Source organism: Miniopterus natalensis, chromosome 20 (assembly GCF_054644295.1).
Source record: "Miniopterus natalensis isolate mMinNat1 chromosome 20, mMinNat1.hap1, whole genome shotgun sequence".
NCBI lineage: Eukaryota > Metazoa > Chordata > Mammalia > Chiroptera > Miniopteridae > Miniopterus > Miniopterus natalensis.
The window spans coordinates 7,798,836-7,821,824 of record NC_142100.1 but is presented as its reverse complement, the minus strand read 5'-3'; the positions used below and the strand labels follow the sequence as shown (position 1 = coordinate 7,821,824).

General features: G+C 53.1%; 1 protein-coding gene across 1 annotated transcript; it reads left to right on the top strand.

Annotated features, from left to right (window-relative positions):
- On the top strand, positions 1–21,877 carry ADAMTS15 (ADAM metallopeptidase with thrombospondin type 1 motif 15). Its single transcript, XM_087828380.1, has 8 exons — positions 1–1,036; positions 11,250–11,382; positions 11,678–11,845; positions 12,062–12,345; positions 17,256–17,433; positions 18,439–18,620; positions 18,726–18,901; positions 20,680–21,877. Exons 1-8 carry the CDS (start codon positions 80–82, stop codon positions 21,449–21,451), a joined length of 2,850 nt encoding a protein of 949 aa, XP_087684506.1. The 5' UTR covers positions 1–79; the 3' UTR covers positions 21,452–21,877.
- The last annotated feature ends 1,112 nt before the right edge of the window (positions 21,878–22,989 follow it).

The window sequence follows — 22,989 nt, the reverse complement described above, 5'->3', positions numbered from 1 at the left end:
CGGCGGTTCCGGGGCGCGGGCTGCACGGAGAGCGCGCGGGCGGCCGCTCCGGGAGCCCGGGTGTGCGCCTCCCGGCGCCATGCTTCTGCTGGGCATCTTAACCCTGGCGCTCGCCGGGGGACCCGCGGGCGGCTCAGAGCCAGAGCGGGAGGTGGTGGTGCCCATCCGACTGGACCCGGACATCAACGGCCGCCAGTACTACCGGCGGGGTCCCGAGGACCCCGGGGATCAGGGGCTCATTTTTCAGATCACGGCGTTTCAGGAGGACTTCTACCTACACCTGACGCCGGATGCTCAGTTCCTGGCTCCCGCCTTCGCCACTGAGCATCTGGGTGTCCCCCTCCAGGGGCTCCCCGGGAACTCGCCAGACCTGCGACGTTGCTTTTACTCCGGGGACGTGAACGCCGAGCCGGATTCGTTCGCTGCCGTGAGCCTGTGCGGGGGGCTACGCGGCGCCTTCGGTTACCGAGGCGCTGAGTATGTCATTAGCCCGCTGCCCAACGCCAGCGCGCCGGCGGCGCAGCGCAACAGCCAGGGCGCACACCTCCTCCAGCGCCGCGGCGCCCCTGGCGGGCCTCCCGGGGATCCCACCTCCCGCTGCGGGGTGGCTTCAGGCTGGAACCCCGCCATCCTGCGGGCTCTCGACCCTTACAAGCCTCGGCGGACCGGCTTAGGGGAGAGTCGCAGCCGGCGCAGGTCTGGGCGCGCCAAGCGCTTCGTGTCCATCCCGCGGTACGTGGAGACACTGGTGGTGGCGGACGAGTCAATGGTCAAGTTCCACGGCGAGGACTTGGAGCATTATCTGCTGACGCTGCTGGCCACCGCGGCGCGACTCTACCGCCATCCCAGCATTCTTAACCCCATCAGCATCGTCGTGGTCAAGGTGCTGCTTCTCGGAGACCGCGACGCTGGGCCCAAGGTCACAGGCAACGCGGCCTTGACGCTGCGCAACTTCTGTGCCTGGCAGAAGAAGCTGAACAAAGTGAGCGACAAGCACCCCGAGTACTGGGACACCGCCATCCTCTTCACCAGGCAGGTAAGTTGACCTGTCACCTCTCTGGACCTACATACCTTCACTTTCATAAGGTCACTGCCCTTAGCTCTCCAAATGCGCTTTGTGCCGCGCGGTGTCCCCCGAGTTCAAGTTTCCTTGATCTCTTCCAATTCTCACTTTAGATCCTGCAGGGAGAGCCCGCTCCTCTGCTCAGCAGAGCCCTGGCTCGCGTGCGTCTGGACGCACGTGGGCGGTCAGCGGGGCGCCTGCTCCCTGGAAGGTGTGGGCCCGGCGTGGCCAATCAGCGCCTCCTGGAGTCGGCGCCAAGGGGCCGGCGCCCAGGAAGCTGCCGCCCAGGAGCCGCACTTTGTCTTTGAGGCCGATAGGGGGCGCTCTGAGGATGGCACTGGAGAGGGCGGGAACAGTCCGCCCCTTTCTACCCGGGCGCCTAAGTTGCTTCAGACACCTAGGCTTCCTCCCTCTGCTTGTAGAACTGGAAGGTGATCCAAAGGGCCCAGTTAAGCGCCTGGCTACATTTCTCATGGGCAACACGCTCAGGTATCCTCTCTGTTCTGGGTCTGGGAAAACCTGGATTGGGATGGAGGGAATCATTTGGGATATTTTGTAGGTTACAGTGAAAGGACAGACTCAAGTACTGGGACCATTCCCTCTGTCATTGCTGCCTTTCCTACACCCTTCTGGGCTGGGCCTGTCTTCTATTTGAAGGGCTTCCGGTGCATTCAGAGCAGGGGGACTAGTTAGGGCACCTGTTTGGAGCTTGGGGTTTCACTTGGAGCTGAGCTGGGGAGATCTCTTTTCAGTTTTCCCATGACCTTGTTGGTGGAGGGTGACCCGTTCGCCCTGATGTGTGCCGCGGAACAGAGCGGGCAAGGTTGCTCATGACCTGGAATCACTGGAACTTCACTGGGTGCCCTTGACTGCAGCGCTCCAGCTTCTGCCCCTGGCAGGGTGAAGCGGTGTGAGTGCAGTAAAGGGCACTTAAAGACCCTAGTTGGAAAGAGACTGGATAATGGGATTGGAAAGCAGATCAGAAAAGCAGCTCTGCCTTTTGCTACGGATCTGTGAAAATTTACATTTGTAGATGTTGGAGTACTGTGAAGTTTTTAGACTCTTAAAATTTCATAGATACGGGAGACTGGGAGGAAGAGGGCATTCATGTGACCTGCTCCCTCGGATTTTGGGGGTTGTGACTTGAATCTGTGCCATGCCCTTGCTTTGTTATTTTAGCCACAGCCTTCTGGGGATGGCACAGAATCCGTGGTGACCTGTGGGGCTCTGAGTCTCCACAGTTTCCACATGGCCCCTCGAAGCTGGACTGGCGCACTTGGGGCTGGAGCTGGAGTCTTCTACACTAACCCATTTGGCACAGCTAGTCCCTTCCTGGAGTTGAACTTCCTCCTTTCCCAGCCTTCCCCTCCCACCACCTGGTTTCTCTAGGGAGGTCTTTGGCCCGAGTCTGTTTCCTTGCGCTCATTCTTCCAACTGAGGTCTATAGAGCTGCCACTGCCCAGCCCTGCAAGCACCGCCTGAGTCATGGGGAAACTACAAAGGAGGTGGCTTGACCTCTGCACGCAGGCCAACTTGGCAGCCAGATTGCCTGGGGAAGAAAGCAAAGGCTGAGAACAGTATATCTTAATGGGCAAAGCAGCTGTTGTTCATCTGCTACCTGGGATGCCCTGTGGAGGTCACTCGCTGGCTCTAAAGCACCAGACCTCAGGCTCCGCTTCCCAGGGGCTGGGCTGACCTTTGGAGACAGCCCTAGGAAGAGGAGTCCTGCTGGGAATATGGGCCATGCCATCAGGAGGATCCGCCTTTTGAGGAAGAAACCATCAAACGGCACGACAGCTTCTGTTTGTCAGGGATGTCTGCTAGACCCCCAGGGGGCTAGGTGGACAATGCGTAAGGGGTCCAAGATGTATGACCACTTGGGTCAGAAATAGTGATTAGCAAGATGTGACTTTTAGAAGCTCTCTTTCTCTTAGGCGTCTATAGGGCAAAGGGAGAGGCGGGGAGGCGGGGTTGGCAGGTCCGTTCTCCACGTATGTGCTCTACGCATTAGAGTAAACAGCGCTCCCTCACCTCCTTGCCAGCGCAGGCTTCGGAGCCTGCTGCATTCCCAGAGTCTTAGGAACGGCTCATTCCCGAACTCCCCCGGGAAGGTACAGTATGCGATGAGAACATGCGCGCACAGCTGCGCTTTCCAGACCCAGGCAGATGTGGGCTCCGGGAACCTGGAGGAGTCTCCCGCCACCCTCCAACAAGAGGGACTTTTGTTTCACTTTGTAAGGGTCAGTAGTCATCTTTTAAGTCACATGCATGAGCTACTCTGCTTAAATCTGGTTTATAAAGTTGACGTAATCAATGCATTTCAAACTAAAATTTGAACATATCTATATACATATACTATATATGTAGTTTGTTTGAATTGTAAGTCACCTTTTGTTTATAAAGACTTGGAAATGATAGACGCCTTTAGAGTCACCTGTTTCTTTATACTTCCAGAGAAATCTGAAAAAGGCTAGTGACTCTTTCTAACTGATCACACTCTAGTTGTGGTTTCCACAGAGAGAAAGCGGCTAGGAAGGGGCCGGGCTTGGTCCCCTGGGGCTCCAGGTGCTAGGGGTACCTGAAAGGAAAGCGGTAAGAGCGACAAGACCTGCAGGCACCGGAGCCCCCCTTTCTACTGACAGTCGAGTTGCTGTGCATGAAACAAGTCTGGGCCGGGCTGTGGGGAGATGCTGTCCGCTTGGCAAGCAGAGGGAGGGGTGTGGGGTGTTGAAATCAAAACATTGGGAAGACAAGACCCAGGGAGTATCCTGTGCACGAAGGAGAAAAAAATTGATCATACGACAAGTATTTTGACAATTTGAGGAGTTTACTTAGAGATTCAGAGAAAGTTCATGTTCCTGGAGAAAGCGAGCACATCTGAGTTTCTAAAGCGATCAGCTTTCAGCCTCATAACAGCGGGGTGAGGTCAGCATAGGATTGGAACCAGGATTGTGCAGAAACTGAGCCAGGCTTGCTGGGTGGACATTTACTTCTACGAGGAGAGAAGTTTCTGAGGCTTCCTGTTGCACTGGGCGGCAGGAGCCAGCTATCCCATGCTGAGACCCTTCTCTCTTCAGGCCCAGTGCCTGTCCCCTGAAACTCTCTGCTGTTTGGGGAGCTCTGTGACAGACTGGCTTTCATTCATTTGTTCATACATTCTTTTAATACTTATGGAGCATCTGTTATTTCCAGGAACTACCCTGGGCTGTGGAGATGCAGATAGTAGTAAGACGTGGCCTCTGGCCCCCAGGAATTCCCCACATGTCAGGGACCCCAACAAGAAAACAGCTCATTACAATATGGTGGATTAAGCACCCTGGGGGAGGCTTGGCCCCTCCTCCGCTGGAAGTCAAGCGAGGGGGTCATTCTTCTTAAACGAGAGCCTGGGAAGCATCAGAGGGACAGGGCTCCAGAAAGGCCCTGGGGTTGGGAGCTGGTGGTGAGGGGGCAGGAAGCTTGTTGTCCACCATGTAGGCCACCTCTCCTCCATCCAGCCATCTGTTTTGCTATTTGTGACACTTCCTCCTTTGGACTGACTTTTTTTTTTTAGGATTTGTAATTTTGGTTTTTCTGCCTTCTTGGTCTTTCATTTACTTTACTTTTTCTGTTGCGCTTGGTACCACTTCACCCCATCCCCTCTCCTTCTCCTCTCCCCGTTTTCTTCCATGCTCTCCTCTGACATTTTTAGAACGTTATTGAGGCAGGCTCTTTGCCATCTTTCCCTTCTCTTTTATTCTCTTAATTCATACTCTTACCTTTCTGCCTCTCACAAGCCCAAGCTCGGCGCTTACCTTCCTGGGCCTTGGGTCCTTCTGTGCCTTGTGGGGGGATATAATACATACATCTCTGTACTGTGCAGAGTGGAGCAGCATTCTGGAAACTCATTTGCAATAGAAGCCGGTTCTTTCTTTAATAAACTAGTTGCCATATGGCAGTGAAATGTAATATTCAGATAAAAAATGAAATGTTAAAAAATAAAATGATAATATGTATTTTACGCGTATCTTCCAATACAATAAAAAGAATCATAGTTTTGTCAGGATCTTTTTCCAAGTCAGGCCTTGGAGGATATTAACAGAGAGGGGCTTCTGCAGGTTTAATTTTTAATATTTTATAAATATCACTAAGTAGAAACTTAAGACCACGCCTTCTGGGAGGGAGGAAGATGGGGGGTGGAGAGGAAGGCGTGGAGTCAGATTTCTCCCTGACTCTCAGGGTGATTCCTCTTCTCCCTGCTTGTCTCCCTTATACCAGGTAGGTCAGCCAATGGCAATGTGCACTGGAGTCTTTTTTTTTTTTTTTAAACACTGGTTTAGTCAGGAAGGCAAATGAGGTTTCCTCCCTCCTTGGGTCTTGTCGTCTCCTTCCTTGAACCTCTCTGTAGCTGTATCACTCTCTGCACTTACCCTCTGCTTGCCTTGACACCTGACTTCGGTTGATTGGCGAGATGGAAGAACACAGGAGTCAGGCAAGCCGAGTTTGAATCCTTACGCTGGCACTTTTAGCAACAGGCATTGAATCAGCTGTTTGAGGCATGGAGTGAGGATAAGGGTGACAGTGATGGTACCTAACTTAACGGCTGTTGCAAGGAGAAGCTGCCAAGTGTTCTAGAGTAGGCACCCAGTTAGTTAATGGCAGCTGCTCTCATCACTACCTTGGTAGTCACTCAGGACAGTAGTTCCCCCTTATCCACGGTTTCAGTTACCTGCTGTCAAATGCAGTCTGAAAATATTAGATGGAAACTTCCAGAAATAAACAATTCATAAGTTTTAAATTGTGTGCCCTGAGTCACTTAGTAGCCCTCTGGGCTATCAGACTGATTGCTGTGATGTCGCAGTGCTTGTATTCGAGTCACCCTGATTTTTCTGAGTGGCCCCAAAGTGCAGGAGGCACACCAGCGAGACGCTGTGAAGTACTCCCTTTAAGCGAAGCGGTGAGTACAGTAAGATATTTTGAGAGAGACCACATTCACGTGACTTTTATTACAGCATATTGTTATAACTGTTCTATTTTATTGCTAATCTCTTACTGTGCCTGTTATAAATTAAACTTTATCATCGGTGTGTATGCCTAGGAAGAAACGTAGTATATGTAGAGTTCATTACTATCCATAGTTTCAGGCATCTGCTGGGGGTCTTGGACCGTATACCCCATGGGTGCAGAGGGGGACTATACATGTCTGTTATTGTTAAATGATTACCTACAGGTCCTCTGCCAGATGTTACATTTGCGACAGGCTTGATTTAAAGCATTCTGTCCCATTGCCCTTGCAAGTTTACTTAACACCTGTCTGATGACATTCCTGTTTTGGTGTGTAAACTGTGGACTCCAGCATTTGCCAGTCCCACTGATCTGTCAGCTCCTTTAAGGCAGCCTCTTTACACCTTTGTGGCCCTCTGCTGGGCCCCTGCACATTGCCCTTGTCAGTATGTGTCCACAGGAGGAAGGCGCTGACATAGTGAAAGGACTGCGCGTAGCTGCGGTGCTCAGGTAGCTCACCTCCCTCCCCGGGGATCATTAATCCAGCGCTGTTGCAGGCTGTCAGGCTGCAGGGTGGGGAGAGGGAGTTCTGGGTTCCTCTGGCATTTCATCTTGGCTCTTTGCCATCAGACTTTTCCCTGGAGAAAGGAGGGGCCCCTTGAGGAGCCAGCGGGCAGAGTACACAACAGGGATGGGGTCAGTGTGTCAGTGCAGGTGTGGGGCACGGAGCCAAGGGCTTATTCATCCAAGGAGGTGGCGAGGACACTGCTCTAAGAGCACTCTCGGCACCTAATCCTGCAGGTCCCCTCTCCCCTGGCCTCTCCCTCTCATAACCGTGCTCTGGGGCTGGGATGTGGGGTGCACACTCTTGCCCTCTTGAGATTCCCCAGCCCATTCATTCTCGAGGTGCATGTGCACTGGAAACAGTTCAGGTTCGTGGGAATTGATCAGTTCTGCGGCTGCACTGCCTGGATTTCAATCTTCCATCTCCCCCTCCGTCTCTGCCCAACCTGGGCTCACTGTTTGACTCTGGCCTGGTAACTTAGCTTCTCGGGGTCTCATCTGTAAAATGGGACTTCATAATGGCACCTCCCTCCTAAAGCTGTTGTGAGGATCGAATGAGCCACTACAGGTGAAACTCCTCGAACAGCGTTTGGCACATAGTAGGAACTCAGGAAAGGTGAGCCACTCTCCCTGAATTTGGTATGTGCGCCCTCGGGAACTGATGGTTTCTAAAGAAAGTTCGGTCTTCTTGCAAGCTTTGGGTACCTCTTCTTCCTCACTGAGGTAGATCTTGGGGTTTTGGTGATCTCAGTCTGTTGCTATTTTACCATTTGTACACCCTGAGGGGTTTATATCCCAGTGAGGCGGAATCTGCACATAGAAGTTATAGGGCAGGTTATTTTCTTTACCCAGCACTGACTTGCTAGATTTTTTTTCCTTCTAGCTAAGTGAGATCCTTGCATCCTCGAGGATGAGAGTGAATTTGGGTTGGATGAGAAAATACAGTGATGCATGACACACTCGGATGGGAAACAGGTTAGAGACTCAGATGGGAAACAGTGGTAACACCAATGCAGGTGTTGACCTTGGTGTCAAAGGCATGGATTTGGGACCCCATTCTTCACTTGGTAGCCGTGCGGCCTTGGGTGATAATCTGAGTCCACTGAGCCTGTCTGCTCATCTGCAGAAGGACAGGATGCCTCTGAAGCTCCGTGAGTGTAATAGTGGGTGCCGTGATGTGGCCGGGAGTTCAATGTGAGCAGGAGGTCGGTTACCAGAGAACACAAGTATCTTCTGCCCCTTTAGAAAAAATTAATGCGATTGATTTTGGTGGGTTTCTCCTTCCTGCTGGAAAATGCTGAGCACCTCGGTACATGGCAGGGGAAGTGAGAGGAGGTGGGAAGAGTGCTGCTGGGAGTTGTGGTGGAAGTGTAGGGAGCCGCCTTGATAAAATGGGCCTGGCCACTGCAAGATGTTCTTCTTATTTATTTATTTTCAAATTGTGGCTCCAATCTTTAAACTATTTTATAGAAAAGGTCAGTTAGACAAGAATAATCCACGAGGATTAAGCTCTTACCCAAGATGATTCCTGGGTCATCTGGGACAGCAGCTGCAGCTACAAGGAGAAATGACAAATTATCAGAAATCATGAGGCAGGTAGGGACTGGGCTGGGAAGTGTGTACATTTTCTAGGCGGGAAGAGCCAGAGCAATTTCCATTTATGGAGACAAGAGCCTGAGCTGAAGAGGTTAAAGCAGTCTGAGTGCATCTGAGTTCATTCCAGAGGGTGGAGCCATTTAGTGCCACCAATGAGGCCCCAGTGGGCCCTGCACACCGCCTGCAGGCGCTCACTGCACTGTGGCCCAGCACTGACCAGGGGAAGAGGGACAGGCAGAGCCTCTGACCCCAAACAGCTGCATCTTGCCACAGTGAAGGAACTGGTTACCCTAGGACAGTTGCTCTCAGCTACACCCTGACCCTCAGGAAATTTGCCGGCTCTCTCCTTGTTCCCCTTGTTTGATCCAGGGAAACTGGGATTTCTTAATGGAAAGAACAGGTTGCTCCTGGCCAGGAATGGCCTGCAGCTGCTTGTCTTTGCTCCGCAGAGAGTCCACCCTCCCTCAGAGGAAGGAGGCTCTGGCTTTGAGGACCTCCCAGCACAGAGGCGGCTGCAGGGCAGCTGAGCTCCAGTGGCTGCCTGGACCTCGGTCTGAGCTCCCTACCTGCTCCAGTTATTTCTGGTGAGCAGAGGGGATAGGACTGTGAACTTGCACATGGGTGGCCTTCACTTTCTGTGAGTCAGTTTCACTCTACACCTCATGGGTCAGTAGACAAGATCATCTTCAGGGGTATTCCATTCTGAAAGTATACCATTCTCCATGCTCCTTCTCAACCCAGAAGGCAGGAGGGGCTGAGTGCCCTGGCACTGGGGAGGGAGCAGAGGCTCAAGGCCCTGGTATAGTCTTGGTTCTAGGTGAGAATGGGCCCTTCCCCAGTGCTCGTAGCTGAGGCCCTGACGAGAGATGCGACTTGCCCAAAGTCACGCATCTACTGGGAGATGGGACCAGGACCAGATCCAGGCTCTTTATTTCTGAGCCCTCTCCCTCATAAGGTCAACAGTGAGTGTACGTGGTGGCCTCAGGGCAGTGTGGCATGCTTGTCTTATCAGAGGCCACCACCTTAGGGGGTTCTGTACTCTAGCATCCAGGGACATATGGGTCCCATTGCCCAACCCCCTTCCTTATGCCCCTTCCTCATCGTGGGCCCTTAGCTGCATCACAAGCTGGTCCATATGATTTACTCCTGTTCCCCAGCTGTCAGGTTCCCTAGACTGCTTGTCAGGTGAACTTCCCCTCCCAAGTCTTGGCAGCGGTTGTCTTCTAGGTTTCAGAATCCTGGGGAAGGAGAACTTTCTGGGACATGAGCCTTTGGGGAGGGAAAGGTCGTTGGACAAGAAGGGAATTTGAGGTTCACCCTGTGGGACTCCCAGCAGTAGAAGGCAGGCCACGTGCCAGCACAGGACAGCAGATCAAGGCTGCTCATGCGTGTCGCTCGCCCTTGGCTGTGGGTTCAGCCTGGTCACCCCGGAGGTTCTCTGGCCGGATAACTTCACTCATTAGGAGGTGTGACTATCACCTGACCAGGGGAAGCCAAGTTTGACTGCTCAGGTGGTAAACGTCTGAGTGCGTCTGGTTAAATTTTGCTGATTTTCTGTACTGTGGCCACTTTTCCTCCTGTGCCACCTGACCTCACCTTTTCCCCATGTCAGCAGGCACCTGCACACACATGCACAGCCCTCAAGGGAACAAAGCTGAGAGCAGCTCTGTGTGTGTGTGCCTGTAAACACCGTGGCTCCCAGAGGAGAACACGCACAGCTTTGTCTCTGGAGCATTAGCTCAGGAGTTGCTGGGCAATTGGCTGCGAGGTTTGGGAAAGAGCACTGCCTGTTCCAGACCCCGAGGGCACGCTTCTGCCCGAGACATGCACCCCTCTGAGCTTTAGTTTCCTTGCCTGCGGAAGATGATAATGATAGTCGGAGCGGAAGGTGATGATAATGATAGTCGTTACTCCAGCAGGATGTTCTGAGGATTCTGCAGGGTCCTGTGTGAAGTGCATGCACAGTGTCAGCATTTACTAAATCATCCCCATGACTAACTATGATCAGGAGTCTCAGTTTCCACCTTTGACAAATAGGCATAATATTATATCCAGCTCCAAAGACTGTTGTGGGGCTGCAATGAGGTGATGCATGCAATGTTTCTTGTCAGCTGTAAAATGCCCTAGACGTGAAAGGCAAAGATGGAGAGAGGAGAATGCCAGCATCTCCGGTCCAACAGTGTCCCTCAAGAGGAGCAGAATGTGTGCAAGGGTCTTATTCTGTCTCCGACTCCTGGGCCTTTAAGGTACACATGCATCGCTGGCCCACAATGTTCAATACATTCTTAGAGACAGCTTCCCAGCAGCCCCACTGCCCTTCCACACCCGCTGGAAGTGCTTCCCGTCAGGGTTGCTGCTAGAGGCCCTACTTCCTGTTGCAAGTTACGTTTCAGGGTAGAAGAGGGACCTTCCTGCTTAGGTCACAATCCACTTAATTCGTTTTTTCTTCCTAGCAGCCATTGAGGCCATGGTCCCTTGAGCTTCCGTAGCAAGTGGCCTGTGTCTGGGTAGGGGCTTGTGTCCACCTGGGGCTCCCTCTGCCTCCTCCCAACCCAAGGAGGCCAGATCGCAGGCACTGGAGGGTCCATGGCCAGTGACCCTGTGGCTGAGCGTCTGAGCTTAATTCGTGGCCGTTCAAGACCGAGGCTGCACAGAGCTGACTGCTGGAGAGCTGCCTGCCTCCCCCCGCCTGCCTCAGTTGGGCACAACCGGAGACTCGCTGGCTGTGCGAACCACGATTTTCTGGTCTGGAAGGCCAGTGCTATATAAAGCGGTGGCCCTGCAGTTTAATTCTGTACCTCCTCATTTCCTCCCACAGGCTCTCCCTGGATAGGATTTGTGAGCCACAAGCTGTCTTCGGAGGCCTTCCCCCCTCAGCCCAGTCCATTCCATGAATAGCCCCACAGCCCCCGGGAAAGGGCCTGGCTGCAAAGGTGCTGCCCCCCTTAGCTTGGACCGGGAATGAGCTGGAATGCTCTCTTCCCTTCAGGGCCTTTCTGCCACTGTCTCTAACCTCCCGCTGGCTTCTGCTTCCCTTGCCCGGCAGGACCTGTGTGGGGCCACCACCTGTGACACGCTGGGCATGGCCGATGTGGGCACCATGTGCGACCCCAAGAGAAGCTGTTCTGTGATCGAGGACGATGGGCTCCCATCAGCCTTCACCACTGCCCACGAGCTGGGTAAGGCTGGAGGGGCTCTCGGGTGGGGGGAGAGCTCCCCTCCCGGGTCTTTCTGGGTTCCCTGGGTGCTCAGCGGGGTGAGCGGGGAGACACATGGACATGTCTTTGCTTTCTCATGTCCCGAAGCCTTAGGGATCCTCTCTCAGAACATGATCTTGGGGACATCTGCTAAGCGACCTATCAATACGTAGAAATTACCGGCCTGAAAACCATTGACATGGGCTCCCTAGTTTCCCAGCCTCCCCTATGCCTTCTAACTGCACAGCCCACTGAGTCTTCTTGCCTCACCGCACAGGCCACGTGTTCAACATGCCCCATGACAATGTGAAAGTGTGTGAGGAGGTGTTCGGGAAACTCCAAGCCAACCACATGATGTCCCCAACGCTCATCCAGATCGACCGTGCCAACCCCTGGTCAGCCTGCAGTGCCGCCATCATCACTGACTTCCTGGACAGTGGGCATGGTAAGCGAGGGCGACAGAGCAGGAGTGCCAGTGTCAGGGTTGGCGGTGCTCGCCACATCTCGGGGCCTGTCCTTTGTTACCCACAGTGTGCATGACCCCAAAGAGGTGGCTCTGAAGCGGGTCCATTCCATTGCCCCTTGCTGCATTCAGACACTGGGCTAGCCAAGCCTCACCTTCCCCAGCTCATCCCTCATGAGTACCCTTGGCTCCCTGCAGGAGACTGCCTCCTGGACCAGCCCAGCAAGCCCATCGCCCTGCCCGAGGACCTGCCGGGTGCCAGCTACACCCTGAGCCAGCAGTGCGAGCTGGCCTTTGGGGTGGGCTCCAAGCCCTGTCCCTACATGCAGTACTGCACCAAACTGTGGTGCACGGGCAAGGCCAAGGGGCAGATGGTGTGCCAGACCCGCCACTTCCCCTGGGCGGATGGCACCAGCTGCGGCGACGGCAAGTTCTGCCTCAAGGGGACCTGTGTGGAGAGACACAACCTCAATAAGTACAAGGTGAGTATGCTGGAGGGGGGTAGACTCCGGGGCCTCCACTGGGAACTTGTCTCAACCCAGGTTGGCTGTGGGGCCATAACTGTATCACATTGCTGTGCTGTGCCTCGATTTCCCTGTCTGTGATTCTGTTACCTTCTTGACTCTAAGACTGGAGAGAAAAGATATGTAGGTGAGAAAGCCTGGCGAGGCCTTAGGCAGGTGGGCAAACCCTTCAACCAGAGTGAGGGGTCCCAGCGCTGAGCTCTGCACCTCGCCCCACCTGGGAGGAGCCCTGGACCCAAAGCTGAACACTTGATATTTGGAGTTGCTCATTCGTTGGCTCCTTCCATCCCTCATCAGCTCTTTCTGAGTGTGTTCCGTGTTCAGGGAGCTGTGGGCAGAGATGAGCAAGGCTCAGAGCTGAGAGGAAGCAGCCCCCTGGGCACGCCCCAGTAACCTGCTATGTCCCTAACCAAATGTCAGTTTCAGTTGTGATTTTTGTTTTTTGAAGCTGAACCACAATTGAACAAACTTTATTTTTCCTGAATAGCAGTCCAACCAGAACACATTTAAAACCCCAAATATTCTCTGAATATAATAAAAACTTTCTTCAGGTCCTGGGTTGGGACAGTAAAGGGATTTGTACTTTCCAGGCAGGAATGGGAAGCCCCTCTGCTCCCTCGACCCTGGTGAGGATCACCCCCTCCCCACCACCACCCTGCTGCAGGAAGGCTGGGTTTGGGGCTGTGTGTACCCAGGAGCAATATAATCAAAAGCATTCACTAGGCATTTTAGCAATTTGCCCTGCGAGGGGTGTGGTACAGAATTATGTCAAATCTTTTTCTGTGTTCTGGGAATATATATTTTAATTAAACAGAAGCCATTTATTAGGCAACAACCCCTTGTGTTCAGGGAGCTATGTAAGATACAGTGGTGGTCAGAAAAACAAATAAAACTGGGCCATGTCTCAGAGGGCTCACAGGCCAGTAGGGAAGCTGGAAGTGGAATTAACACAAGACAGGGAGGTGCGTGTGATGTGTTGAGGCAGAAGTATGAAAATGTACCATGGGAGCACAGGCGATGAAGATTAGTGATCGTTAGAGGGGTCTGCAAACACTTTGATGAGGGGTCAGATTTGAAGAGAGCCTGAAGGGGTGAGTAAGGAGGGATGGAGCAGAGACGAAGCCAAGTCAGGGCCGTGGGACAAGCTGGAGCATTGGATGGGTGAGGGCTCTGTCAGAGCATCTTTGGGAAGGTGGTTTGGGGCTGGATTGCAGTTGCCTTGACCACCAGGCTGATGCAGTTAGACCAGAAGGCCCTGGCCAGCCCCTGCTCCTGAGATGAGTCAGGAGGATATTAGATACAGAAATGTGATCCGAGAATCACAACCTTTCCACATGCTTTCTGGAATTCTCAGTCCATCAGCGGCAAAGTGCACTATATCTTCAACCTCTTTTATAAACAGTTTCTTCTCCACCCTGTTTCAACTGAAGCCTAGCCCTTCACATGGACACTGTCCTCGTCAGCCAAGGTCAAACGCAAGCTTCTTCTGGTGATCACAGCAGCCCCTAGTGATCTCAGCTGCAAGAACACTCTGGCCACCAAGGCCTTGTTTTCTCGCTCCCTCCCTTCAGTGTTTGGACTCCAACAATTCTTCAATCCCGTCTGGACCTACAATCTTTTGATCTGGCCATCTTGCTATTGTTTCTCACGTTTCTCATGCCCTCGCCAACCTCTTTACTGAGCTAGGATTCCCTGGCTCGTTGTTAAAGTCACTCCTTCACATACACTGTTGACTCTCACCTCCTTGATTGTGCCAGTACAGATGGATGTGGCTGGGGAAGGAATGCAATTGTGCTCACTGGTCTCAGTTTAAATTCATGACTTGGAAGCTTAGGTGGGCCCGTAATGCTGCCCAGGAGTCGTATCAGATGTTGTTTCTCTAGTTCACTTGCTTTCTCAACCTCCTAAACTAGTATTTCACACTGTCACCTCTCTCCTCCCATCACCAACTGTTTCTTCCTCATTTTCACTTTTGCCAGAGACCTTCCTATTTCACTAAGAAAAGGAAGCAATAACATAATTAGAATTTCTACCAACTCCCACCACTACATCCACCGTCCGACCTGTTCTGTGCCGATAACTCTGCTTCCTCCTTGACGGCGGATGACCTGCCCATGCTCTCATCTGAGGCCGGGCTTCATGCTTTGCACTGGAATGCTGTCCCCTCTCATCCATTTGAGGAAAGCACTCCATCAATTCCCTCTCCCCTGCAGTGTCAGATTTCCCCTCCTGAGTTATCATTCCTAGCAGGGTACAAACCTGCTGTAATGTGTCCTGTCTCACCCAGAACTTCTCATGATCCTGCTTCCTCTCCGCGTATTGCATCCCATCTCTTGACTCCCTTTGCAGCAGAGTTCCTTGAAAGGGTTGTATAAACTTGCTCTGTGCAATTCCTGTCTCGCTATTTTTCTCTGGAGTGCATTCCAATGAGGCTTTCATTCCCACCTTTTCTCCACAATAACTTAGTAAGACCAAGAAATGGCCTCCATGTGGCGAAAGTCACATTGCCTGACTATTAGCAGCATTTGTACGGCGATGCTTTCTCTCCTGGGGAGATGTCTTCACTGTCTCTTGGTTCCCGCCTCCCTTCAGACTCCCTTCCAGCCTGCCCCGTCTCAGTCTCCTTTATGGATCCTTTTTCATGCCCTTGCTTTCCCAAAGTCGGAGAGCCCCAGGGCTCAGTCCCCAGCTCTCCTCACCACTCACACTAACTTCTTAGGTGATTCATCTAGACCACTGGGCTTTAAACACTATTTGTATTTCTATGTCGAAGATGCCCAGATTTGTATCTCCAGCACAGACCTATCTCCTGAACTACAGGCCCCACTGGATCTTGACATCTCCATGTGGGTAACCGATAAACTGTAAATTCAACATCTGGGAAACTGAGCTCTTGATCAGCTCCCTGAACCTGCTTTGGCTCCATCTTCCGGTTGCTCATACCAACGCCACTTACCTCTCACTTCACATCCAATACCTCACCAATTCCTATTGACTCTATTTTTAAAATAAATCCAGGATTCAGCCATTTCTCACCACCTCATCTGCTGTCACCCTGGTCCAAGCCTCCATCACATGTTCCTTGGGTTACTGTGGTTGCTCCCTGACTGATCTGCTTACAGACTATTTCCACCATAGCAGCCAGAGGGAGCCTTTAAAATGTAAGCCAGGTCATGCCACTTCTGGGGCTTTATTTGTCTCTTAGAATGAGTGAGCCCTAACTCTCCTCCTCTCTTGTTTCTCTCGCTCTGTGATCCTGGAGCACTCCAGGCACCTCCCTTCTCCAGGTCTTTGCGTTTGCTCCCTCTGCATGGAATGCTCTTTCCCCAATCTCTGCACAGCTCACTGCTGTACTTCCTTTAGGCCTCTGCAAAAATGTCACTTCAGTAGTGCGGCCTCTGTGATCCCTTATAATTCAGAGCAGCCCAGCTCTCCAAGGCCCTTCCTTCCCACCTCTCTTCCCCCCCCTGCTTTTAGCCCCACCTGACACTCTGTGCACAGGCTTACTTTTATTGTCTACCTTGCCCTGCTAGGATGCAGTCGCTTTGAGGGAGAGGATTTACTGCAGATGGTACCAGGCAGGTAGAAGGAGCTCATTGAATATTCGGTGAATGAATGAATAACTGGCATGTGGGAGGAGCCTGAGGAATGCTCCCTGTAGAATGGGTGGGAAGAAGTGATTCCCGGCAAAAAACTGTCAGAAGCCACAGGAACAATGTTAAATAACCGAAAAACTGGAGATGGCAGGGCCTACGCAGGCTCTTTCAGTCTTTAGAGGTCCTTGCTGAGGGAGAGCAGCTTCCAAGGCATGATGGGGACGGGACCCACATTGCCAGCACTGAGCAGGGAGCAGGGAGAAAGCAGACAGCGAGGGCTCTCCTAGAGTAAAAGGGTGGAAGGATGGAATGGTGGGGCTCCAGCTTGAGGAGAAAGCAGGGCTGAGGGCAAGTGTTTTCTACAGGATGGAATAGTCATAGTGACACAATGAAGCAAGAACTGACAGAAGGACAGACAGAATAAATATGCTGCATCTATGCATAAATGAAAGCTCTTATATTGCACGCAGCCAGCTCCTGATGAGCTCCATGTGGATTAGTGGTTTTGGATGATCTGTGACTGCGTTTTAATCCCAGGCTTGTTCAACGGGGCTGATTCCTTTATTGCCCAACTGATGTGTGCTCAGGGGATAAAAACTCACTTTACTGTCATCATAAGAAAAACATCACGAAGACTATAAATTTCCTATCCCCTCTCCACCCTCTTAAAAATAAGACAACACTGCATAATTCAGCCCAAAGCCAAATAGAGTTTTAAGATTGCTTAACAGTCTCTTATGTGCATCTCCTCTTAGCACAGCATTGGGACTGCTTATAGTGAAATGTTTTTAAAGGCAGCTCCCTGTTGAGGTTAAGATCAGTCTGGTTTTAGGAAAAGTCTGAATGACAGATAAACATTTACAGATAAGAATATCCAGGTATCTGTGGTTTACTGGCAAGACTGGGACTGGCCATGCCTTAGGTTTAGAGACTTGTAGGTACACTAACAACAGATAAGGAGAAGCTTTGAACTCGGGCAGGGTGGCAAGCACAGCACTAGGAATTTCATGCACGTTGCATCATTTAAATCTTCTGTGTGACTACACACCTGAGTATTATGGCCTTGTTTTTGTGGATGAAGGATCTGAAACTTAGGAAGTTTCTCTACTTGCTCAAGACCACCCCTGTGGTGAGGGCAGAGGAGACTGCAGAATTTGGCTTCATTCCGGCGGGATGGGGTCGTGGAGGTTGTACCATGTCGCTGTTCTGCAGGCTCAGGGTGCGGGTGTGGCACCCCAACCCTGCAGGAGTATAACACACTCTTCCTCACAGGTGGATGGCTCCTGGGCCAAATGGGAGCCCTACGGCCCCTGTTCCCGCACCTGTGGCGGGGGAGTGCAGCTGGCCAGGAGGCAGTGCAGCAACCCCACCCCTGCCAACGGGGGCAAGTACTGCGAGGGAGTGAGGGTGAAGTACCGATCTTGCAGCCTGGAGCCCTGCCCCAGCTCAGGTGAGGAGGGAGGGCAGCGCTGCCCTGGGCCTGGGGAAGGCCAGGCTGGAGGCCACAGCCCCCACTCTGGGTCATTCATGGCCACAGAGTTACTGCCATCAAGGTTCTATACCTTAGGCCGGAGCCTGAGGATGCACAGTGCACATTCCTTTTAGGATAACTTCTCTGTCTACTCCCTGGGCAAGGGCGCTTGTTCCGGATGCTTAGATTGGGAGGCTAGATGGCCCAAGGGAATGAGACACTAGAAGTCCCCTTGGTTACGTACTCCAAGGCCCATCATCATAAGCAGGAATTCATTACCCAAGGCCCATGACCTCAGGTGGGAAGAAAATGACATCTTTATTTTTACTAACCTTTTTAAATTAAAATTTAGAATTTCCTTCAATTAGAAATTTAGTATTTTTGCTAATCTTTCTATCCAAAATTGAGTAGTAACCCTACCTATGACTTTGTCACCAATAGAAGTCATGGATATTTCACATTACATTTTAGTCCTCACAGATTTCTCAAAATGCCATTTGCACTTGTCTCTATTTTGAAGTTGCAGTCGTTTTAGACTCATTATTGAGTCTTATTAATTTAATGTGTTAAAAAGAACATATATCACAATATGTTTCAAATGTATTGGTAATTGTATATCAATATAATTGGTATCCTTCATAATCTATGTATTTTATACATTTAATAACATTCTGAAAATAGCTTCCGTAGACTGCTGAAGGGTTGGTTCGAGGGCACAGAGGATTAGGACACCTGTTACAGCTGGCTGGCTGTAAGGCCAGATTCCTGGGGAAGGTGGCACAGTGCCTGGGAGATGCCTACTGTCCATGCCTTGCATCCGGTGGTCCCAGCCGGCTTTAGTCCTTTAGATGGGGTGGCTTCAGTGCTGAGGATCACTCAGCTGAGGGTGGGGAAGGGCTGTTTAGAGCCATGGGAGGCTGAGCTACTTTGCCCCCACCTTGGCCCCTCCCTTTAGCTTTCTGCACCTGCTTTCTCCCTCCCCAGCCTCTGGCAAGAGCTTCCGGGAGGAACAGTGTGAGGCCTTCAATGGCTACAACCACAGCACCAACCGGCTCACCCTCACTGTGTCATGGGTGCCCAAGTACTCAGGCGTGTCTCCCCAGGACAAGTGCAAGCTCATCTGCCGAGCCAACGGCACCGGCTACTTCTACGTGCTGGCACCCAAGGTGAGCGAGCCTGGGCCGGGAGGTCAGAGAAGGTTCAAGGCCTTCAGGGAAACATCCAGCTGAGCTGTCCCTCTCTCCTTTTCTCCCCTCCTGGGGGCGCTGCAGGTGGTGGACGGTACCTTGTGTACCCCCGACTCAACCTCAGTCTGCGTCCAGGGCAAGTGCATCAAGGCCGGCTGCGACGGACACCTGGGCTCCAAGAAGAAGTTCGACAAATGTGGGGTGTGTGGGGGAGACAATAAGAGCTGTAAGAAGGTGACAGGACTCTTCACCAAGCCCATGTGAGTTCTGGGCCCTGGAGGGTGTGGCCAGGGTGCAGGGGAGAGGAGGGCTGAGTGGCATTGCGCCCAGGTGTTGGAAACTTGAGTTCGAGTGGGGAAGATGTCAGATCCTGGCCAGTACCTTTGCTGTGGAGACCACTCACACTCTTCTATGAGCATGACATTCATTCATTCATTCATTCAGCAAACAGATGAATGCAAAGATGAATGCTCCAGGAGGACCCCACTCAACAGGAGATGCTACTCAGGGAGATGGCAGAGAGTTGTTAGGGTCTGTCTAGAGTCCTGGGGTAAGACTGACCTGAGTTCACATTTCGGTTCCCAGTATTCCGGATGACACTGGGGAAGTGACACACGCTCTAGAATAATAGATTTCTTCACTTATAAAGTGGGCATGTCACTAATATATTTCATGTAGAGCTGTTGTGAGAATTAAGGGAGTTAGTACCTGGTGCATAATAAATGCTCACTAAATGTTTATGATGATGATAACTAAAGGTGGTAGCAAAACATAACTATACTGGAGGCAAAATGTGACAACCTCGCCCTCTCCCTAAGCCCGAGGCCTTGAGACCGGAGTGAGGTGAGAATGGCACTAAACTGTAGAGAGAGGCAGTGTGAGGGGCTGGGACTGAAGGAACGCCCCTTCCTGGGAGACCTGTGCTGGGACCAGCTGAAGAAATGTCTTCGGGCTTCTTCCCTTCCCAACTCCAGAGCCTGATGCTCCCTAGCTTGAGCTTTCTGAGGTCTAGCACATTCCCTTTTATTTTCCAGAGGAATGTGCTCCTTCCAAAGTCCTGACCCATGTTCTGGGAGCAGCTAGGACAGGCAGAGCTCCTGGGTCTCTTTTAAGGGGCAGACATGGCTGGCCAGGAGCCTCAGCTGCCCCCTGGACACAGGGCCCTCTGCTGAGCCCCTAAGTGGGCAACTCTGGCAACTTGGACACTGCAGGCAGATGGTGTCCTAGGCTGTCCTTCACAGGGGTCTGCAGGGGAGGGGGCAAGTGAGGAATTAAAGGTTATAGCTCCAGACTTGTTCCATTGGTTAAATGACAGGTGTTCCTTTCATAGCCTATGGGAACTAGAGGAACCTTTGCTTTCATCTAGTTTAACCTGCTCATTGTATAGAGGAGGACACTGGAACCCAGAGACACTGACTTTAAAGCCACCAGGGAGTTGGTGTCCCAGCCAAGGCTTGATCTGGGTCCCCGACTCCAGGGCCTCTGCATTGAGGCCCAGCCTTGGACTCAGGGGCTGCAAACATTTCCTCTCCCTCCTCCCTGTAGACATCCATTGAGCGCTTGCTCTGTGCAGGTCCTATGCTTCATGCTTTATGTGCTGTAGATTATTTCGTCCTAATTACAATGCCATGAAGTGTGTGTGACGATGGCCTCTATAGGGAGGAAACTGAGAAGCCGAGTAACTTATCTCAGGCCAACAGCTAGGTGTGTGGCAGGGATCCCTCTGACTCCAACACTTCCACTTTTACTCACATGCTAGAATTCACCAAAATATAATTGTACTGAAGGAAAAAAAGGCCACGAGGCGATACAGCCAGCAAACTTGGTTTTAGGTGACCTGAAGACAGTCTCCCTCCCACCTTGCAGCTCGGGTGCCTCCATGGCCCGGGCGCCCTGGCTGAGGCAGCCTGGTGAGCCTTTCTTCTCTGCCATCTTCCTGACCTACCCAGGCTTTGTGAACGGGAATCATAGGACTTTAGAGGGATCGAGGCCGTCACGTGCAGGCCTCTGTCTAACGCACGGTCCCCTCCCACCGCAGGCACGGCTACAATTTCGTGGTGGCCATCCCTGCAGGCGCCTCGAGCATCGACATCCGCCAGCGCGGCTACAAGGGGCTGATTGGCGATGACAACTACCTGGCCCTGAAGAACAGCCACGGCAAGTACCTGCTCAACGGGCACTTCGTGGTGTCGCCGCTGGAGCGGGACCTGGTGGTGAAGGGCAGTGTGCTGCGCTACAGCGGCACGGGCATGGCGGTGGAGAGCCTGCAGGCCACCCGGCCCATCCTGGAGCCCCTGACCGTGGAGGTCCTCTCGGTGGGGAAGATGACGCCTCCGCGGGTCCGCTATTCCTTCTATCTGCCCAAAGAGCCTCGGGAGGACAAGTCCTCCCACTCCAAGGACCCCCGGGGATCCTCTGTGCTCCACAACAGCGTCCTGAGCCTCTCCAACCAAGTGGAGCAGCCGGAGGACCGGGCGCCCGCGCGCTGGGTGGCGGGCAGCTGGGGGCCCTGCTCGGCCAGCTGCGGGGGCGGCCTGCAGAGGCGCGCGGTGGTCTGCAGGGGCGCCCCGGGCCCGCGCGCGGCCGCCTGCAGCGCCAGCCACCGGCCCGCGGAGACGCGCGCCTGTGGGGACCCCTGCCCGGCCTGGGAGCTCGGCGCCTGGTCGCCCTGCTCCAAGAGCTGCGGCCGGGGCTTTAAGAGACGGCCACTCAAGTGCGTGGGCCACGGAGGGCGGCTGCTGGCCCGGGACCAGTGCAACCTGCGCCGGAAGCCCCAGGAACTGGACTTCTGCATCTTGCGCCCCTGCTGAGTGGGACCCATGGGTGCTGCCAGTGTCTGGCCAGCTGGAGCCGTGGGCAGAGGGCAGTGGCCAGGGGCCCACGCCGCGATGTGACCACATCCAGGGACAAGGATCATGGGTGGGAGTGAGCGGTTCGCTCCTACTCCCTGGCCTGGGCGGGGAGCTAAGTAACTAACACAGTCTACCTCACACCAGGCTCCTCCCGGGCCCAGTCTTGGGACGGGCTGAGAGGTGCAGGTGCTGGGCAAGAGGTGCTGGGGCCCAGCTTCCAAGTGACCCGGAGGATGGGCACCCCCAGGCAGAACTTCAGGGACCTTGGCCCGCATCAGGGAGGCCACAGGCTGCCGGAAGAGCCGTGGCCCAGCAGCTTGGCACCCTTGGGGGGCCCTAGGAGCTCTGAGCCGTCTCTGAACAAGGTGCTTTAGCCCACTTTCCTTTTCTGACATGGACTGAACAATGCCGATGGGCTGGGGGTGCAGGCGCTGGGGGAGCGTGGGGTGAGGCGTGCCTGCAGCCTGCAGGGCTCTTCTCGGAAAGAGCTGGATGTATAAGGGAGTCCTGAGCTTCTCCGCTTCCTCCTCCTCTGCGCCCCTCTTTAAAGAGACACCTCTTCTCCTTGTGTCATTCAGGCCGCCAGACAAGCGAGGTGTGTGTGTGTGCTTTCACAGAGGTGTCTTCTGAGGCTCTGCAGGAAGGGAAAGGAATCCGTAGGGAGCCCACTGTTTTCTTCAAGAGGGATCCGACCATTAAAAATTCTGAGACTTATAAGGGGAGATGGATTCTGTAGCTGAAGCAGGGAGGTTGGGGAGAGATCTAGAGGGCTCTGCTGTCATGTCTGGGTCCGAGCTTGGGGGGAATGTCACCCTAGGATGGGGAAGATGATGCCTCTTCCTCCAGGAAGGCAGGTGTAAATCAGGCTGATGCCCGCGCTCTGCATTGCCTCAGAGAACCTTCACAGTTGTCAGGGGATTTGCCCAGGAGGGCTGGGCGCTGAAAATGCGCATGCCTGCAGGTTGGTCTTCATCCGGCCAGCTCCATGCAGTCTGGCCTGGGCATGTCACGCTGCATCCCAGGCCGTGGTTTCTGCAGTTGGAAAACGGGGTTCACTATTTGCTACCTCAGGCTGTGCTCTCTGGGAACCTACCCTGGTGCTTCCAGAAGACCTGGCTGTCATCCTCGGTAGACTGAGCTGCCCAGGCACAAAGATAGGCCTGGGTGCATGGCTTTCTGCTCTCTACAGTCTGGCTACTCACTGCGGCTCCAAACACACAGACAGGGTCTCTTTCTTCAGGTGCCCCGGCAGCAGGTTTCAGGAGAACCAAAAATCAGTCACCTGACCCAGGGGCCTTGCGAACCGCCAGTGGGAACTGCTGGAGACCTGTCTGTCTTGGAGACATGTTAGGGGAGTGGAAACCAGGGCATTTCTAGAGCTCCAAGTGGGAAGATGTTTTGGGCTTAGATCCCTTGGCCAAGTAGGGTATTTCTTGAGAGTTCAGCTGCCTCAGTATGTACATGGAAGATTCTGTTTCTGAGTGTAGGCAATGAGT

Bases quoted from the DNA above. Each gene is read 5' to 3' on its own strand.
- ADAMTS15 (XM_087828380.1), top strand. From the start codon at position 80: ATGCTTCTGCTGGGCATCTTAACCCTGGCGCTCGCCGGGGGACCCGCG. The intron at 11,383-11,677 runs GTAAGGCTGGAG...CTCACCGCACAG, and splicing joins CACCACTGCCCACGAGCTGG to GCCACGTGTTCAACATGCCC. The intron at 18,621-18,725 runs GTGAGCGAGCCT...GGGGCGCTGCAG, and splicing joins TCTACGTGCTGGCACCCAAG to GTGGTGGACGGTACCTTGTG.